The sequence below is a fragment of the Scyliorhinus canicula genome, chromosome 1 (assembly GCF_902713615.1).
Source record: "Scyliorhinus canicula chromosome 1, sScyCan1.1, whole genome shotgun sequence".
Taxonomy (NCBI): Eukaryota; Metazoa; Chordata; class Chondrichthyes; order Carcharhiniformes; family Scyliorhinidae; genus Scyliorhinus; species Scyliorhinus canicula.
This window is the reverse complement of record NC_052146.1, coordinates 195021258-195040403: the sequence shown is the minus strand read 5'-3', so window position 1 is coordinate 195040403 and position 19146 is coordinate 195021258. Positions and strand designations below refer to the sequence as shown.

The 19146-nt window shown below is 46.6% G+C and overlaps 1 protein-coding gene across 2 annotated transcripts in view; it reads right to left on the bottom strand.

The window, feature by feature from the left end:
* memo1 (mediator of cell motility 1) overlaps window positions 1–19146 on the bottom strand; it is a 65591-nt gene that overhangs the window by 11344 nt on the left and 35101 nt on the right. For both annotated transcript variants that reach the window (XM_038805761.1, XM_038805769.1), the window contains exons 6-7: window positions 18475–18617; window positions 15154–15230 (exon numbers count right to left, since the gene is read on the bottom strand). In XM_038805761.1, coding sequence (XP_038661689.1) covers window positions 15154–15230; window positions 18475–18617 — 220 coding nt within the window. The remainder of the gene's footprint in view (window positions 1–15153; window positions 15231–18474; window positions 18618–19146) is intronic.

The window sequence follows — 19146 nt, the reverse complement described above, 5'->3', positions numbered from 1 at the left end:
CAACCTGGGCAAGAGCGAGTTGTTCGTGGTGCCCCCGGGGGATCAGGAGGAGGGGATTGGTAGGCTCCCACTGAAGCAGGCAGGGAGGCGCTTCAGGTACCTAGGAGTCCAGGTGGCTGGGAGCTGGGGGGCCCTGCACAAGCTCAACTTCACAAGGTTGGTGGAGCAGATGGAGGAGGAGTTCAAAAGGTGGGATATGTTACCGCTGTCACTGGCGGGTAGGGTGCAGTCCGTCAAGATGACGGTGCTCCCGAGGGTTTGTTCCTGATCCAGTGCCTTCCAATCCTTATCCCGAAGGCCTTTTTTAAGAGAGTTAACAGGAGTATTACGGGATTTGTGTGGGCACATGGGACTCCTAGGGTGAGAAAGGTGTTCGTGGAACAGGGCAGGGATAGGGGGGGCTGGCGCTGCCCAACTTCTGTGGATACTATTGGGCTGCCAACGCATCGATTGTGCGTAAGTGGGTAATGGACGGGGAAGGGGCAGCATGGAAGAGGATGGAGATAGCGTCCTGTGTGGGCACGAGCCTGGAGGCGCTGGTAACGGCGCCGTTGCCGCTCCCTCCAACGAGGTATACCACGAGTCCGGAGGTGACAGCTACCCTCAAAATTTGGGGGCAATGGAGACGGCATAGGGGAGAAATGGGGGGCTCGATTGAGTCCCCGATACGGGGGAACCATCGGTTTGTTCCAGGGAGCATCGATGGCGAATTTCTGGGTTGGCACAGGGTAGGTGTTAGGAGGTTGAGGGACCTGTTTGTGGATGGGGGGGTTCGCAAGCTTGGGGGAGTTAGAGGGGAAGTTTGGGCTCCCCCCGGGGAACATGTTTAGGTACATGCAGGTTAGGGCGTTTGCCAGGCGGCAGGTGGGGGGGTTCCCCTTGCTGCCCCCACGTGGGGTATGGGACAGGGTGCTCTCGGGGGTGTGGGTTGGAGGAGGGAGGATTTCGGACATTTACCGTGTAATGCAGGAGGAAGACGAGGCCTCGGTGGGGGAGCTGAAGGGTAAATGGGAAGAGGAGCTGGGTGAGGAGATTGAGGAGGGGACGTGGGCGGATGCCCTGGAGAGAGTGAATTCCTCCTCTTCCTGTGCGAGGCTTAGCCTCACACAGTTCAAGGTGCTGCATAGGGCCCACATGACTGGGACGAGGATGAGTAGGTTTTTCGGGGGCGAAGACAGGTGTGCTAGGTGCTCGGGGAGCCCAGCGAACCACGCCCATATGTTTTGGGCATGCCCAGCGCTGGGGGAATTTTGGAAGGGGGGTAGCAAGGACGGTGTCGAGGGTGGTGGAATCCAGGGTCAAGCCAGGCTGGGGACTCGCAATTTTTGGGGTTGCAGTGGAGCCAGGAGTGCAGGAGGCGAAAGAGGCCGGTGTCCTGGCCTTTGCGTCCCTAATAGCCCGGCGGAGGATCTTGCTTCAATGGAACGATGCGAGGCCCCCAAGCGTGGAGGCCTGGATCAATGATATGGCGGGGTTTATCAAATTGGAGAAGGTGAAATTTGCCCTGAGGGGATCAGTACAGGGGTTCTTTAGGCAGTGGCAGCCTTTCCTGGACTTCCTGGCGGAATGGTAGGGAAATAGGCTGGCAGCAGCAGCAACCCGGGGGGAGGGGATTGGGTTTGGTGGGAGGGAGAAGTGTGTACATGGGTTTGTGGGATGTGGCGGGTGTTCTCTCTTTCCTTTCTGTTGTTTGCTTTTTTTGTTTTCGATTTAGTAGTTGCTTTTGTAGGGGGGGTGGGTGTTGTTCTTGGGTTTTTACAATGGTTATTCTGTTAATATTGTTTTGTTGTTTATATTTTGTGAAAACCTTAATAAAAATTTTTTTTTTTTTTTTTTTTAAAAGGAATTCCTGCGATTAGAGAAAGTAAAGTATGAGTTAAGGGGCTCTGCAGGGGGGTTTGAGAAAAGGTGGGGATGTTTGTGACTGTGTTTGAGGAACTGTTCATCGCGGGGGTGAAAATGGGGAAAGATCTGTACAGACTGTATTGTTGAATGTTGGGAAGTATGTCTCCCAGGTTGTTTTTGCTATAACCTGTTTTGATACACGTTTGCAATAAAATACTTTTTAAAGAAGAGAGAATATTCCTTATTTCATTATGTCGTCAACACGAGCAACAGGGTTAGTAATATATAATAGGAGGTCATCCGCATCCAAGGACACACGATGTTCCACACCATCTCGGTTGATACCCTTTAACAGTGTTGACGACTATGGAAGGGCGTTCCTTCGCCAAAGCAAAAAGAGTGGAGGCATAGGGCACCCTCGACCGGTTTCTCTGGATAGGGGGAAATACTTTGAATGTAGAGAATTAGTGTGCATACTTTGTAGGGGAGGTATAGAGAAGGCAAATCTAGGAAATAAATTTTGGACCAAAAACAGATTGACCCAAAACTGTAAACAAATATTCCCACTCCACCCGGTCAAAAGCCTTAGAGACACCAACCTCGGGATCAGTCGAGGCAGTTGGGGAAAGTATAATGTCATGAAGACGGCATGTGAATTACTTCCGGTGGCGGCAATGGAGTGAGTGGTCACACACAGGGCAGCTCCGGGTCGAAAGCGTTGGTTTGAACTCTAGTTACCTGAAAGTGGGGTAGTTTCGGCAGGAAAGTGGAGCTCAAGGTGTGGAGAAGTTCCCCTCTTGAGTGGCATGTCTGCTGGTTACCAGACCCGGCAAGAAACAAGGTTAAATGCCTCGCCAAGGAACTGGAGGAGACCTGTGGTGCAATAATAATTGAGAAGATGGCGGAGGGGACAGGGTCATTACAAGTGGGGGAACCGCAGATGGAGCAGTTGATGGTGTTTATCAGAGAAGAGTTCCGCCAGCAATAAAAGGAGATGCACGAGGACTGGTTGAAGGCCATCGAGGGAGCGGTAGCACCCCTGAGAGGATCGATAGAGAGAGTAGAGAAGTGCCTCGAGGCACAGGGATCAGACACGGGAGATGGACAAGTTGGTGTCTGATCGGGTGGTGGTGTTGGAGTCGGTGGTGGGGATCCTGGGGAACTTTGCAGTCGCTAAGGGCAAAGCTAGAGGAGCAGGAGAATAGGTCTAGGAGGCAGAATCTACATATCGTCACCCTCCCGGTGGGTGTGGAAGGTACAAGCACCACAAAATACGTTTTGATGATGCTGGTGGAGAGGATGCTGGACAAGGCCCCAGAGATGGACAGGGTGCACAGGTCCCTAAGACTGAAGCCCAGAGCAGGGAAGCCACCACAGGCAGTGATCGTGAGCTCCACAGGTTTGAGGAGAAGGAGAGGATCCTGGTCCAGGGAGAAGCAGAACTGCGAATGGGAGAAACCGGGTCCGAATTTACCAAGATATTGACGTGAAGCTGACAAGCCGGATTTAACAAGGCCAAGGTGGTGTTATATCGAAGGCAGATTCAGTTTGGAGTTCTGTACCCAAAGAAACTGTGGGCAAACTGTGGGTAACTTTTGCCGGTTGGGAGTACTATTTTGAAATGCTAGAAGAGACCAATGACTTTATAAGAGACCACAAACTTGGAGAGAACTGAATGTCGACGGGAGATGGAGTTGCTGGATCTGTAGAGGTCGGATGATGTCAGTATTGTGGGGCAGTCAGAGGGTGGGCGTTTCTGGGTTGTGTGTTTTTGTCTTTTTTCAGGGGGCTATAAATTTGTAAGGGGGCAACTATCCCCCCCCCCCCCCGTGCCGTTTGTGATGTTTTTCTTTTGAGGGGGTGACCTGTGGTTTTGGTTGTGTCTTTGGTTTTGAAGGGGAGGGTGGTGTGCACAGACAAGGAGGAAATAGTGGGGGGAGGTGCGGTATGCGATCAGGCAGAGTTGGAGACTGAGCGTGGTCATATGGGAGAAGGGGGCCATATTGAATGGGCTCGGTTCAGGGTGAAATTGAAAGAGGTAGAATCGGAAGGGGATGATGGCGGACGGTAGATGGGAGTGGAGACAGAAGCCTCCGGTAAGATCTGTAACATGCAGTGCCCGGGGACTGAACAGACCGGTTAACAAGTCTCGGATCTTCACGCACCTGAGGTGTCTGAAGGCAGGGCGTGGTCTTTCTGCAGGAGACATGTCTCAGGGTGAAGAATTAGGTCAGGTTCAGGAAGGGTTGGATGGGACAGGTGTTTCACTAGGTGTTTGACTCAAAGTCGCGGGGGGTGGCTATCTTGATGAGCAAAAGGACGGGGCCAAGGAAGTGCGGGACCCGGCGGGGTGGAGGTACGTGATCGTGAGTGGGTGCTGGAGGGGACGCCGGTGGTGCTAGCGAATGTATATGGGCGAGGGATTTGTGCCTGGAAGAGAAATTTGCAGGTCTGGAAGAGCTGCAGGAGAGTTTAGAGTTGCAAAAGGGAAGTGAATTCAGGTACATGCAAGTGAGGGATTTTGCGCGAAAGGATTGGAGAGAATTTCCCAAGCTGCCGGCGTATATCCTGTTGGAGCGACTGCTGCTCCCGGATGTGGAGGGAGAGGGCAGGTTGGTGATATATACGGTTGGCTGGGGGAGCAAGGTGGTGAGGAACAAGAATAAATGGGAGGAGGAACTGGGAGAGGGAGATAGGATGGGGAGTGTGGAGTGAGGCGATGCGTAGGGTAAATTCGGCCTCCTCGAGTGCAAGGATGAGCTTGATTCAATTCAAGGTGGTGCACAGCATAGAGCCTGGCGAGGAGGAGTGGGTTCTTCCAGGAGGTGGCAGACGAGATTGAGAAGTATGGGCGAGGGCCAGCGAACTATATGTACATGTTCAGGGCTGTGAGAGGTTGGAGAGATACTGGGAGGCGGCGTTCGGGAAGCTATCGAAGATTTTGGGACTGGAGGTCAGGCCGGACCCATTGGTGGCGATCTTTGGGTGTTGGATTTGCCAGAGCTGATGGAGGGAAAGAGGGCCGATGTTGTGGCCTTCGCCTCTCTAATTGCTCAGCGAAGGATATTGCTGGATTGGCGGTCGACAATGCCCTGGGTTGGCGGCCTGGCTGGGGGACCTGTATGACTTCCTTCGGTTGGAAAAGATCAAGTTCGAGTTGAGGAGATCAGCAGAGGGCTTTGAGACACGCTGGGGACTGTTCATGACAACGTTTGAGGAATTGTTTGTTGCGAGGAGTGGAGGGGGAGGGGTGAATAGGGAGGAAAATTGAATTGTGGGAGTGTTGAGAATGTTATTGATTTGCGTTGTTGTATCTTTGACTATGTTTGGAATAAAATACATTTTAAAAAATAGAAGGAGGCATGTATTTTGATCATCAGATATTTTACCAGGGAGACAAGGCTCCAAACGGCACACCAATACTTAGCGAACAGCTTTATGTCTGCGTTTAATAGAGAAATAGGCCACTATGAGCCACAATCCACAGGGTCAGTCTTTTTTTGAATATAAACAAGATGGAAGTTGGAAGTGTTGGGGGCAGAGAACCTTGAGACAATAAGTCATTAAACATTTTAATAATAGGGAGCAAGTTGAGTAGATAATGTTTTATAAAAGTCAATAGGGAAATCATCAGGGCCTGGGGCCTTGCCACTTTGCAGTAACTTAATACAGTTTGTTATCTCACCTAGATGCATACAATTGTCCAAGTCTCTGCTTCTATCCGCATCCACATATGGATGTCCAAATTATTTAGAAAGTCAGCCATTGCGATGCTATCCGACGGGGTTCCGATTTACAAAGGTTCCAGTAAAAAGTGGAGGTCGACTTAATATCAGAGGAGTCAGTCGTAAGATTATGGGAGGAGCTGTAGACCTGGGAGAAAAACGAGAAGCAGACTAGCGCCTGAGTTGGCGACCAGCTTTGTCCCCTTCTGGCTGTTGTAACATACTTCCCACAAGTAAAGCTGAGTACAAGTCAAATTGAGTCTGAAGATTTAGTCTGTCAGCATATAACTCAGCAGTGGGAAAATGAAATATTGACGGTCTATCTCTAAAATTAATTGCTTGTAGAACCACCTTGAGGCTCTCTCACAGTACTGATGGGGTGGTGGATTCAGATTTATTTGTTTTGATGAAAACATCTTTATTGGTGTATATAAGGGCAGCACGGTGGCCTAGTGGTTAGCACAACGGTCTCACGGCGCTGAGGTCCCAGGTTCGATCCTGGCTCTGGGTCACTGTCTGTGTGGAGTTTGTATATTCTCCCCGTGTCTGCGTGGGTTTCGCCCCCACAACCCAAAAATGTGCAGAGTAGGTGGATTGGCCACGCTAAATTGTCCCTTAATTGGAAAAAATAATTGGGTAATCTAAATTTATAAAAAAAAAAAAAAAAAAAAAAAAATTTATTGGTGTATATCAATTTACAAATACCTTTATCAGATAGCACGGTCGTGTTAAATCTCCATGAAGACTGCCTTTAGTTTTGGAAATAAGAGCCAGAACAAGGGAGTGGGAAGTGTGGTCTGATATAACTATGTCAGGATACTCGGTTGTTTTAACTGTGGGAAGAAGGGCTCTATCTAAAAAATGTGAGTAGGCATGGTGGACATGAGAGAAGTATGAGAAATCCCTCGTGGGCAGGTGGAGAAAACACGAAGGATCAACACAACCCATTTGAGTCATAAATGTGGAGAGCCCTGGACACACCAGAGTCTTTGGACTTGAGTGGTCTAGCCCTGAATCACAGTTTAACGCTCGGATGTTTTAAGATGGTGGGTGTCCAGATTGGGATAGAAGCAATATAATAATTTTGTATCATACCAGTCAGGGCATAGGCATTCACCAACACTTATGGGGGTTTGAAAAAGTGTGCCACTAACGATTGTATAACGTCCTTCAGGATCTGAGATTGTGTTTAAGTGAGACAACTAAATTATTTTATTCATCAAAACTGCAGGCCCCTAGCTCTGCTGTTAATGTTGGAATGAAACATCTGGGAAATCCATGCTTTACGTCATCTGAGGGCAACACGGTGGTGCAGTGGGTTAGCACTGCTGTCTCATGGCACCGGGGACCCAGGATCGATCCCAGCTCTGGGTCACTGTCCGTGTGGAGTTTGCACATTCTCCCCGTGTTTGCGTGGGTTTCACCCCCCCACAACCCAAAGATGTGCAGGGTAGGTGGATTGGCCACACTAAATTATCCCTTAATTGGAAAAAAAAGAATTGGATACTCTTTTTTTTTGTTTAAAAAAAAATACCCAATTCATTTTTTCAAACTAAGGGGCAATTTAGCGTGTCCAATCCACCTACCCTGCACATCTTTGGGTTGTGGGGACAAAACCCATGCAAACACGGGGAGAGAATGTGCAAACTCCACACGGACAGTGACCCAGAGCTGGGATCGAACCTGGGACCTTGGCATCGTGAGACTGCAGTGCTAACCACTGCGCCACCGCACTGCACAGATACTCTAAATTTATATATAAAAAGCAAGAAGATGCATTTCCCTGTTGGGTTAAGTTAAAGTAAGAAGTAAAGAAAGTGCTCCAAGTTAGAGAAAGCTTTTGTGTGGGAGAAGATTCTACGGCATGTTTCTTTGAGATTGGCATTTGTAAATACATGTATGGAAGTCAGAGATCCAGTGTGACCAGTTGGCTCACAATATGACAAGTATTTGGAGGGATTTAATGAGAAATCCTCAGAAGTTCTATTGGGTGGCATCTGCCACTTGGTTTCAGGATGTGGTGTGTCTGAACATGTTTCACCTATTAGTTTACATGGACTGTGGACTTACTGAGAATATTAGAATTTAAGATACTTTGTGACTTGTGTAATTCTTATAAACCTGTATATACCTGTAAAAGTATCATGGGAGTGAGGAAGCAGTGTATTATAGTGAACTTGATTTGTTTAAAGATAACCAGCAGTCCAGTGACTTTGTTCATCCATGTCTCTAAACAAAAAAAAAGTTAGTCTATCGAGTCAGCGTTCCATTCTGCGATCGGACTGTCCAATGGTAACATCAGCTGGGAATGAGGATCTCATTCCCAATCCTCTCACAAGTGGGAATTATCTACTCTGTCCAGATCCCTCATGATTTTGAATACCTCTATCAAATCGCTTCTCAACTTTCTTTTCTCTAAGCAGTCCTAACCTCAGAGTCATAGAGCTCGTACTGCATGTAAAGAGGCCCTTCAACCCATCATGTCCTCGCCGGCCATCAAGTACCTATCTACTCTAATCCCATTTTCCAACACTTGGTCCGTAGTCTTGTGTGCTACGGCGTTTCAAGTGTTCATTTGAATACTTCTTAAATGTTGTGAAGTTTCCTGCCTCTATCACCTTTCAGGCAGTGAGTTCCAGATTCCAACCACTCTCTGCGAGAAATGATTTCCCTCAAATCCCCTCGAAATCTCCTGCCCCTTACCGTAAACCTATGCCCCCTGATTATTTATTTTTTTTTTTTATAAATTTAGATTACCCAATTATTTTTTCCAATTAAGGGGCAATTTAGCGTGGCCAATCCACCTACTCTGCACATTTTTGGGTTGTGGGGGCGAAACCCACGCAGACACGGGGAGAATGTGCAAACTCCACACGGACAGTGACCCAGAGCCGGGATCGAACCTGGGACCTCAGCGCCGTGAGGCGGTTGTGCTAACCACTAGGCCACAGCCCCCTGATTATTGATCCCTCCATTAGGGGAAACGTTCCTTCATACCCACCCTATCAACGCCCTCATAATTTTATACACCTCAATCAGGTCCTTCCATCAGCCTTCTCTGCTCCAGGGAAAACAACCTTCGTCTATCCAGTCCCTCTTAGCTGAAATGCTCCAGCCCAGGCAACATCCTGGTGAATCTCCTCTGCACCCCATCTACTGTAATCATTTCCTTCCTATATTGTGGTGATCAGAACTGAACACAGTACTTCAGCTGTGGCCTAACGAGCACTTTATACAGCTCCATCATAACCTCCTTGCTCTTATATTCTGTGCCTTGGATAATAAATGCAAGAATCCTATATGCCTTCTTAACTATCTTATCTACCGGTGATGTTGTTTTCATGGATCTATGGACATGAAGCCCAAGGTTTCTCTGTTTCTCCGTACTTCCTAGTGTTTATTGTATATTCCCTTGCCTTGTTAATCCTCCCAAAATGCATTACCTCACGCGCTATTTCAGGGTTAAATTCAATTTGCCATGACTTCCGCTGGCAGCCATGGAGTGAGTCAATGTGAGGTTTATTTCGGGGCAGGTGCAGAGGACGGGATGGAGGTTGGATTCAGGACTCCTGGTGGACAAGGCATTCTGTGAGACGGTGAAGATCCGATTAGGAATTATGTGGAACTTAATCTGAACAGGGACTGTCGGTGGCCACGTTTTGGGAAACTTTGAAGGCAGTGGGTCCGAGGTGAGATTACTTTGTTTAAGGCTCATAAAGATAGGAGGAGGAGGGAGGAGCACAGGCTGTTGGATGAGATACTGGAGAGGGTAGAAGATACTCGGCAGCACCCCCCCCCCCCCCACCCCCAAAGATGTTTCTGGTGAAAAAGAGGTTGCAGGGACAGTTTGATAAGCTGACAACGAGTAAGGCAATTGTGTGGCTGCAGAGGGCGAGGGGGTTGCAGTATGAGTATGGAGAGTCATATGCTGATCACCAATTGTGGCAGCAGGCAGTGTCTAGGGAGATTTTAACGGTAAGTGCAGAGAAGGGGGAGGTGGTGTCAGAGCCAGAAAAGATAAATGAGGAGTTCAGGGGGTATTATGGGAAGTTGTACAAGGCCGAGCTGGGTAGAGAGGTGAGGGATATGGGAAGGTTTCTGGAACGGTTGAGGTTCCCAGAGCTGGAAGAGGGAAGAGTCAGGTATTGGAGGAGCCGCTGGGGCTGCGGAAGATGATGAATAGTATCAGGAAATGCAGTCCGGGAAGGTCCTAGACCCGGATGGTTTTCTGGCAGAATTCAATAAGCAGGTTGCGATGGAGTTGCCCCCCCAACCCCCTTCTGTTGGGGATGTTTAGTGAGGCGGTGGAGAGGGCTGGGTTGTCAGCGTCGTTGACACAGGCATCAATGTTGTTAATCCTGAAGGGGGAAAGACCCACTGGAGTGGGGGTCCTACAGGTCCATCTCTTTGTTGAACACAGATGTGAAAGTATTGGTGAAGGTGTTGGTGTGTAAGTTGGAGAGTAGAGTGCGAGAGGTGGTCTCCAAGGATCAAACAGGTTTTGTGCAGGTTAAGCAGCTCTCCAGCAACATTAGGAGGCTGTTGAATGTAATAATGATGGGCAGCACGGTAGCAATCGTTAGCACTCTTGCTTCACAGTGCCAGGGTCCCAGGTTCGATTCCTGGCTTGGGTCACTGTCTGTGCAAAGTCTGCACGTTCTCCCTGTGTCTGCGTAGGTTTCCTCCGGGTGCTCCGGTTTCCTCTCACAAGCCCCAAAAGACGATGCTGTTAGGTAATTTGGACATTCAGAATTCTCCCTCTGTGTACCCGACCAGGCGCTGGAATGAAGTGACTTGGGGCTTTTCACGGTAACTTCATTGCAGTGTTGATGTAAGCCTACTTGTGGCAATAAAAATTATATAATGACTGCGTCAGGGGGGCAGGCACCAGAGGTTATTGTATGCATGGATGATGGATGCGGAGAAGGCCTTTGATCGGGTAGAGTGGGTAATGTTTTGAATTCTGGGTAGATTTTGGTTTGGGTCAACGTTTGTGGCGTTGGTTCAAAAAGTCGTTGGTTCGACTTTTGTATGTGTCCCCGGTGGTAAGTGTGAAAACGAATGAGTACTTCAGGACACTTTGGGTACACAGGGGGGGGCGTTACCATTTAAGGTGGCAAGTGAACGATTTAGGTATTTGGGTATTCAAGTGATGCATGAGTAGGCCACGACGCACAGGTGGCACTTGACAGCATTAGTGAGGAGGATAAGTGAGATCTTAAGAGGTGGGATGCTTTGCACTTGACATTGTTAGGGAAGGTGCAAGTCGTAAAGATGAATGGGCTGACACGGTTCGCAGGGCCTCTCCTACATCGCTCACAGACATCCTCCACCTCTTTGAACAGCCGGCTCATCTTTGTACGGTGTACCCTATACTCGTATACACTACCTTCAGCTGTATCAGCCCCTGCCTCACGCACAAAGCCTGAGGTATTTACCCTCTGCAGCACCTTACACCACAATCCCTCCTCCAGTGCAACACCCCTACCCTCCAGCTCTTCCTCCCACTTCGCCATAACCCCCTCAATGGACACGGTAGCACAGTGGTTATCACAGTTGCTTCACAGCGCCAGGGTCCCAGGTTTGATTCCCGGCTTGGGTCACTGTCTGTGCGGAGTTTGCATGTTCTCTCTGTGTCTGCGTGGGTTTCCTCCGGGTGCTCCGGTTTCATCCCACAGTCCAAAGATGTGCAGGTTAGGTGGATTGACATGCTAAATTGCCCTTAGGTTAGATGGGGTTGCTGGGTTACGGGGTTAGGGTGGAGGTATGGGCTTAGGTAGGGTACTCTTTCCAAGAGCCGGAGCAGACTCGATGGGCCGAATGGCCTCCTTCTGCACTGTAAATTCTATGATTCCATGACACCCCATTCTCCTCCCGTAAACCACCGAGATGACCCCCCCCCCCCCCCCCCGACAGCACCGCCTCCAGCAATGAGGAGGCAAACGCTATTGGGAAGGTCGGGAAGACATTGCTCGCAAAGTCCCACACCTGCACCAGCCCAAACATCTCGCCCAGATCCTCCAGACTCGCAAATCCCCCTCCCAGAAACGGGATCAGCCTGTCCACCCCACTAGAAAAACCCTTGAGCAAAAAGACCGACAGGCACTGGAACAAGAACAAGAATCGCAGCAAAACATTCATCTTTACTGCCTGTACCCAGCCTGCCAACAACAGAGATTGTCCCACCTCGGCAAGTCAGCCTTCACCCTCCCTCAAGCTAGTACAATTGAACTTCCAGAGCCCTGCCCAATCCCAGGCCACCTGCACCCCACATACCTAAACTGTGACACTGCCAGACAGAATGGCAGCCCCCCCCCCCCACCCCCCAGATTGGGAGATCATAAAATACTTACTTTTGCCAAAATTTGATTTGTACTCTGAAAACGTCCCAGATCTCTGAAGCAACCGCATTATGCTCCCCACCAGAGTCCAGATCTGAAATATACAGCAAGTCATCTGCAAATGAGGACACCCTGTGCTCCACCCCCGCCCCTTTACCATTCCCTTCCACAACCCCAAAGCTCTTCAGCACAATGGCCAAGTCTCGCCATCGCAAACAGAAGGGGGGGTACATGGAGTGTTCCTGCCTCGTACCCCAGAGCAATGCAAAGTACCCTGAATTTATACTATTCGTTTGCACGCGTGCCATCGGCTCCCCATATAACAGCTACACTCACACCACAAACTTGAGCCCAATTCCAAATTTCTCCAACACCGCCACCAAATAACACCACTCCACTCGATTAAACGCATTCTCCGTATCCAATATCACTACCACCTCCGTCTCCATCCCCTCTGCTGGTGAAAGCACCACATTCAAAATCTCCTCATATTCGAGGACAACTGCTTGCCCTTTACGAACCCCGTCAGATTCTCCCCAATCACCTTCGGAAGGCACCGCTCCAATCTTAATGCCAACACCTTTGCCAATACCTTGGCGTCTACATTCAACAGAGATATGGGCCAGTACGACCCACGCTCCACCGGATTCTTGTACTTTTAAAGCAACAACATGATGGAGGCCTGCCCCATTGTTTACGGCAAGACACCCCTGTCCATGGCGTTCTCGAACATTCCCACCATGAGCGGTGCCAACCTATCCTTAAAATCGGTTATACAATTCGAGCGGGAATCCATCTGGCCCAGCCAGCTTTCCTGCCTGCATTCTCCCAATCACCACCCTCACCTCCTCCACCCCATCAGCTCCTCCAACCCTGTCCCCTACACCCCCCTCAACTTCAGGCCCTTTCCTGATTTCTATACCTTTATAGCCCTTCTCCATAGTGAACACAAATGCAAAGTACTCATTTAAAACCTCACCTACGTCTTTCGATTCCACACACAGATTGCCACGTCGGTCCCTAATTGGTCCTACTCTTTCCGTGGTCATCCTCTTACCCTAAATATACTTCTAAAATACCTTCGAATTTTCCTTTATTTTACCTGCCAGGTTTTTTCATGCCCCCTCTTCACTCTCCTAATTTAATCTTTCAATCTCCAATCTGTCTTCAGAGCTGAAGTTCCTCATCCCTGGAACCATTCACATAAATCTGTTCCTCTTATGATAGAAATTTATTTACAAAACAATAATTTTCACCACAATTGCCTACATTTCCACCTGAAATTAACGAAGTATCTTTTTTCTTTTATGCAATACTGATTCAAACAATCCTTTTTTCAGATGGCCGAGTCAGACGCTCTCAACTGGATGTAAAAGATCCCCCAGCACTATTTTGAAGAAGAATATGAGAGTGCTCCCAGCGTCCTGGCCACAATTTAACCTTCGTTCAACATCACGAAAATTGAACATCTAGTCATTCTCACAATGTTATTGGGGGAGTTTACTGTGTGCAAAATAGATTGTCACGTTTCTTAGATTACAACAGTGACTATACTTAAAAAATAAAAGTGCTTTATTGGCTGAAAAGCACTTTGAGACTGGTAGTTGCGAACAGTGCTATAAAAATAAGTTTTTTTAAATTCTGTTCTGTCATTTAGAACCCCAATCCTGTTATAGCTGATTTCTTTGCGCAGTGATAGTTACAAACTCACTCTGCTCCACATGTTGATCAGCAATAATCATGCCCACAGAGCCTTCTCACTTCTGATTGGTCAATTATTGCTGCTTACTTCCGCGTAATCGCGGCTTACTTCCATTCATTGGCTGCCAAAAGCCAATTAGTGTTGGGTTCTATGCTTGCTCTCCTGTACACCTCAAAGACCTTCTGTTCACCCACTTGTCCAAAGCCTTTACGTGCCACTGAAGAGCCTTGTGATAGAGAAAGATATGCCCAAGATAAAGGCACTGTGTACTGTGTGACACAGAAGAAAATCACTCCATAACATTGTCATTTAGAAATCACTGATTTATTGAAGTCGCCTCCCCTATAAAAAGACTTGGGAGCCCCATGCAACAATTCATCAAGGCCCCTTCAACAGCGCCTTTCAAACCTGTAACCTCTGCCACCTAGAAGGGCGGGCAGCTGATGTAAGGTCCTCTTCAAGCCACACACCATCCTGACTTGGAACTACATCGCCATTCTTCACTGACACTGGGTCAAAATCCTGGAACTCCCTTCCTAACAGCACTGTGGATATACCTACACCACGGGACTGCAGCAGTTCAAGAAGGTAGCTCACTGTCACCTTCTCAAGGGCAATAAAGGCTGGCCAAGGCACAATGCCTACATCCCATGAAAGAACTTTTAAAAAGAGATATAATATAAAACAACTTCCTGCATTTAAAGAGTTCCTTCAACATAGTCATACATCCCAAGGCATTTTGCAAGAACATATCACTATTTGATACTGAGAGACACAAGAAGATGTTAGACAGATGTCTAACTTGGTTAAGGAGTGGCTTAAAGGAGATCGAGAGCGCAAGAAGTGTAGGGCAGGAATTCCAGAGATTAGGGCCAAGGCAGCTAAAGACAACATCTGATGTACCAGCAGCTTTATGATTCAAGGTTTGCTTGCAGCCAAGAAATTCTGAATAGCTTGTCGTGGCAGGGCCGAGACACCCAGAAGTAATATTGATGCAAACACAAAGAGGATGAGCCATTTCTCTGCTTCAAACAGTTAAACCGACAAAGGAGAGATAAATACCTCACTTAACATTCAGCCTTTATTAGTTTAGTGGATTTAGGTCAAGTTGGTCATGAAACTAGAGAACAAACAGCTCGTGGAAATTACTTGCGTTTCAGCAGTAGACCAAGTCCACAGAACCACCAGGCCTTTAAGCTTTTGCCAATGTAGCAAAGATATCTTGCTCCCAATGAGGCATTGAAGGGGGAACTAAATAAACATACAAGAGAGAAAGGAATTGTGCTGATAGGATTAGATGAATGGAGGGTGGGAGACTTGGACAGAGTGTAAACATTGCCATCGGTCACTTGACCCACATGGCCTGTTTCTCTGCTGTACTTTCTATCCTGGCTCAGCAGCTACAGAAGTGCTTTAGGCATTTTAGTATGCAGTTAATTATGTGCAATCTGCTACTAACGGCAAAGTTGGAACAAAACTGCACACAGAAAACACAGCAAAGTGTCTCCTCCCTCAGAAAACAACCAATCATACGCCGTACCATTTTATCCAAGTGCTGAATCGATCTGTAGATCTCCCCTTGACTCTCATCATAATGCGTGTATCGAAAACGTTGTCCTGAAAAATAACAAGCGTCAAATATCTGAGGCAGACATCATCCGGCAAGCTTTAAGCCCAGCTAAAAACATTACATCCCTAGTCACACAAGTATTCTGTAGTCTGACCCACTGAATGGCTTACAGCTGTGCATGCCCATGAGTCTCTCAATAACGAGGTGCCTTTTTGCTGCCCGAACAAGCTCATTCATTTGTAAATGTGGATCTCGATAAATCATTTATTTGCCCTGTCCTGGAATACCTGTGCAGTTGAGCAGAATCACAAAGCAGCAAAGTAAAGCCATTGAAAAGGTTAGAAAAGGGCTTGCAAAGTCATTCTTGGTCCTAGTCGCCATAGCTATTCAGATGCCTCACATGATTGCGATCTGGAGACACTCAGGAACAGAAACGATCAACCTCTGCCGCTCTTTCGCGAGATTGCTGAACTCCAAACTTCACTACTCGTTACCTGCAGACAGATCTCACATTGGCTACCAGCTACTGGACTCAAAGGAACTGAATGAGGATGTAAAATGACAAAAATAGTCCAATGCCATATTTTATCTGTGATGTGGAGATGCCGGCGTTGGACTGGGGTGAGCACAGTAAGAAGTCTTACAACACCAGGTTAAAGTCCAACAGGTTTGTTTCAAACACAAGCTTTCAGAGCGCAGCTCCTTCCTCAGGTTCATCTGAGGAAGGAGCTGCACTCCGTAAGTTCGTGTTTGAAACAAACCTGTTGGACTTTAGCCTGGTGTTGTAAGACTTCTTACTATATTTTATCTGCACAATGAACAAATTTTAACAACTATTAAAATTTGGACCCTGATAACATAAATACTCTCATGATCAATATGTTATTCTACTCCATTATGTATTTTACTTTTTACTTGAAATGATTGATTGTAAAAACTTATCTCAATTTGGCCCTTGGCCCCGATGGATTTTTAAATAAATAAACCTTTGATAGTAATACTAATAGCAACATGTGCATAATGGGACTCTTTCTACCACATCAATCACTCCCAGGTCAGACATCAAATACAGTTCCCCCATGCCCGCTCCTAATACTGCCGCTTGCTGCCCAAGTATGGCACTGTCCCATTTCCCACATCTAGCATCCTTGGGCCCCTTGAGTGAGACTGTCAATTCCTGGATTCAGGAACTGGGCTGAGACCTGCGAAATTCACTTCTGATTCTGGGCTGGATTCAAATGTGGGCCTGAAAAGCAAAAAAGCCAACCTAATTTTCCACCATCACCTTAAATTTCTACCTCTATGGTTCACTGGCTCTGTAAAGATAAAATACTTCAGACAGAAAGAAAGGGGCTCAACTGTCCGTCTGCAATGAAAGCTTTATGCTGAAAACTCCAATAGCATCAAATTATGCCCTTGTAATAAACGTCAGAGCCGGGCAGTAAAACCATAAATGGTTTGACAGGTCATTGGGGGTTGAGAATTTTAATATTTAATAATGGGATCATAATCATCCAGTTTCATGATTTATACTAATATTTTAGACATCACTTTTAGGTTGTGGATTATGGAAAAGACTGGTTAAGAAACTGATCAACAACCCTAAAGTAAAGGCAAATCAAACAAGCCTAGGTTTAATTAACCTAAGTTTATTTTACAAGACCAGAGCTGGTAGTGAAAAAAATTTGAATAAAGAATGACCCATCTCTTAGCTTGTAAAGGAGCCAGAAAGTCTCCCTTTATCTCAATAAAATATTTAAATTGTTTATTTAGTTCCCTGATGAAAAGTTGTTAGAGGCAATTTGCAAAAGTGAGTGTTTTGTAATGGACCCAGTGAGTCCGGAGAGAAGCAATCATATCCAAGATAGATATAACTTATTCATGTAGGTTACATAATCAAAGAGTTGTGTTGAAGGTAATATAGTTGATTTACATTTGTGTTTGGGATCTCCCAAAGCATGTCACGTTGTCATGGAGATTAGAAGGTTCTTTTGTTTAATTTAGCTGGGTTTTTCTCACAGAAGACAGTTGCAGATTTGGTCTTGTGTAGGTTGCAGCTCACTGAGTTAAGGGAGTAAAAGGAGATAAATGTTAGTCAGGCCTGCACCATAAGCAGAGATAACACTAACTTTACCGATCACCGCGCGGAATGCGGGTGGGGACTTGAGCTCTATTTGGGTTCATGTGAGGGGAAACAAAGCTGAACGATTTGCCTAGCTGCCTAGCTTAAAGCTAGAGGACAACATCTACAGTAGTTCTCATGGTGAAAGGCAGTTAGCCTTGTAGCAGCTAGCTGTCAGTCAGTTTGGAACAGGCAAACAGAAAGCATCTGCCAGGAGCTGGGAATCAGCTGTGGAACCAGCAGCTGTACAGAAGCTGTGTGGGCTCAGAGAGCCATCAAGAACCAGGGGTGTTCCTGATACTCAAATCCCTAAGCAGTAAAGCGATTGAACTGAAGAGGCGACAGTCCCAAAGCCTTGAAAGAAAATTGGAGGGCCACTTAGCCAAAAGCTAATGGAAGGATCCCCATTAAATTTCATACCTCGGAGAATAGCTGGACCACTAAGAAGAAATCAAAGTCACTTCCGCAGGGCTGTGGGTTAGTCCCAAGAAAATTGATGAACTTTCAGGATTTTGTAAGATATGGGAACTCTTGTGGTGGTTGGGAGGGGGGGGGGGGGGGGGGGGGGGGAGATTTCAGTAAACTGAATTCAGAGCATATGTATTTATGAAATGTAATGTGAAAGTAACAGTGCTTGCTTTCTTTAATTTGCTTTATATTTCCAATAAAGATTGCCTTTGTATAAAAAACTGTGAAATATTGTCAGTTAATTACAGGGTGTTCAGACATCTCTGTAAACGTCAACGCTTCTTACAGGAGAACTAAATTGATTGACTGAACATTTTTAAAGGTATCTGAAAGTCACTTCACAAAGACAATAAAATGCTCTTAACATTTATAAAGAGCGCAGGCTAAAATAAACAAAATATTTTTTTCCATGCTGACTATTTATATATAAACTGAAATATTGAGTGGTAGTGTGACGTTTCTGGAGCTTAATTGCACTTGCGATCAAAATCAAGCCCTGGGTTCCTTCGGCCCCAAATTCTGGACTCAAGAATCTTTATTTAAAGGGCTGTCTTTTGCATTTACTTTCTTATTGGATTTGGTTCTTGTGGCTTTGAGGATTGTGTAAATATGAGAGCACAATATGTAACAGAATTACTCAAAGGTGGCATCCTTTCTCAGATCTCTTCCAACAGCACAACATGATTTAAATTGGTACATACCCCAGTGACAGAAATCTGATGAAATCACAAAGAGGTTTAAAGGATCCGCTAGGTATTTACTGAAGAGCTCCCCATACATCTGCTCTTTGGAATCACTCAGGGCTCCCACCAAAACGGGAACAATGGTTAATTCATCTTTTTGGCTGGTTAAAAACAGAAAGAGTCAATTTTTTCTTTTAAAAGTAAAAAGAAACAGTTATTAGGAGTGAAAAATATCTTCTTAGCATTTTAAAGAGGTTTAAACTATCAGTGGATTACTCACCTGCTTCTCTCTTTCACTGGCCATGGTTCATTTGATGGCACTCTCCCCTCTTGAGTCAGGAGGTGATGTGTTCAAGTTCCACTCCAGGGACTTGAGTGCATAATCTAGTTTGTCACTTCAGATCATTACTGAGGGAAAACTGCACTGTCCGAGGCGCTGTCTATTTGATGAAATATTAAACTGAGGCTCCGTCTGTCCTTTCAAGTGGTTGTGAAAGATTCCAAATAAACTATTTCTAAAAGCGGGCGGCAGCTTATTCTGCTGTTTTGGCCAAAATTTATACAAATAGTTGCTTGGTAGTACAGAACTTGAGTATTGCTGAGAAAAGAGACATGCTGTTGAAGCTTTTCGTCTTCCACTAATCAGCATAGACACAAGGATGCCAAATTTCAACGGGAACAACTATTTAT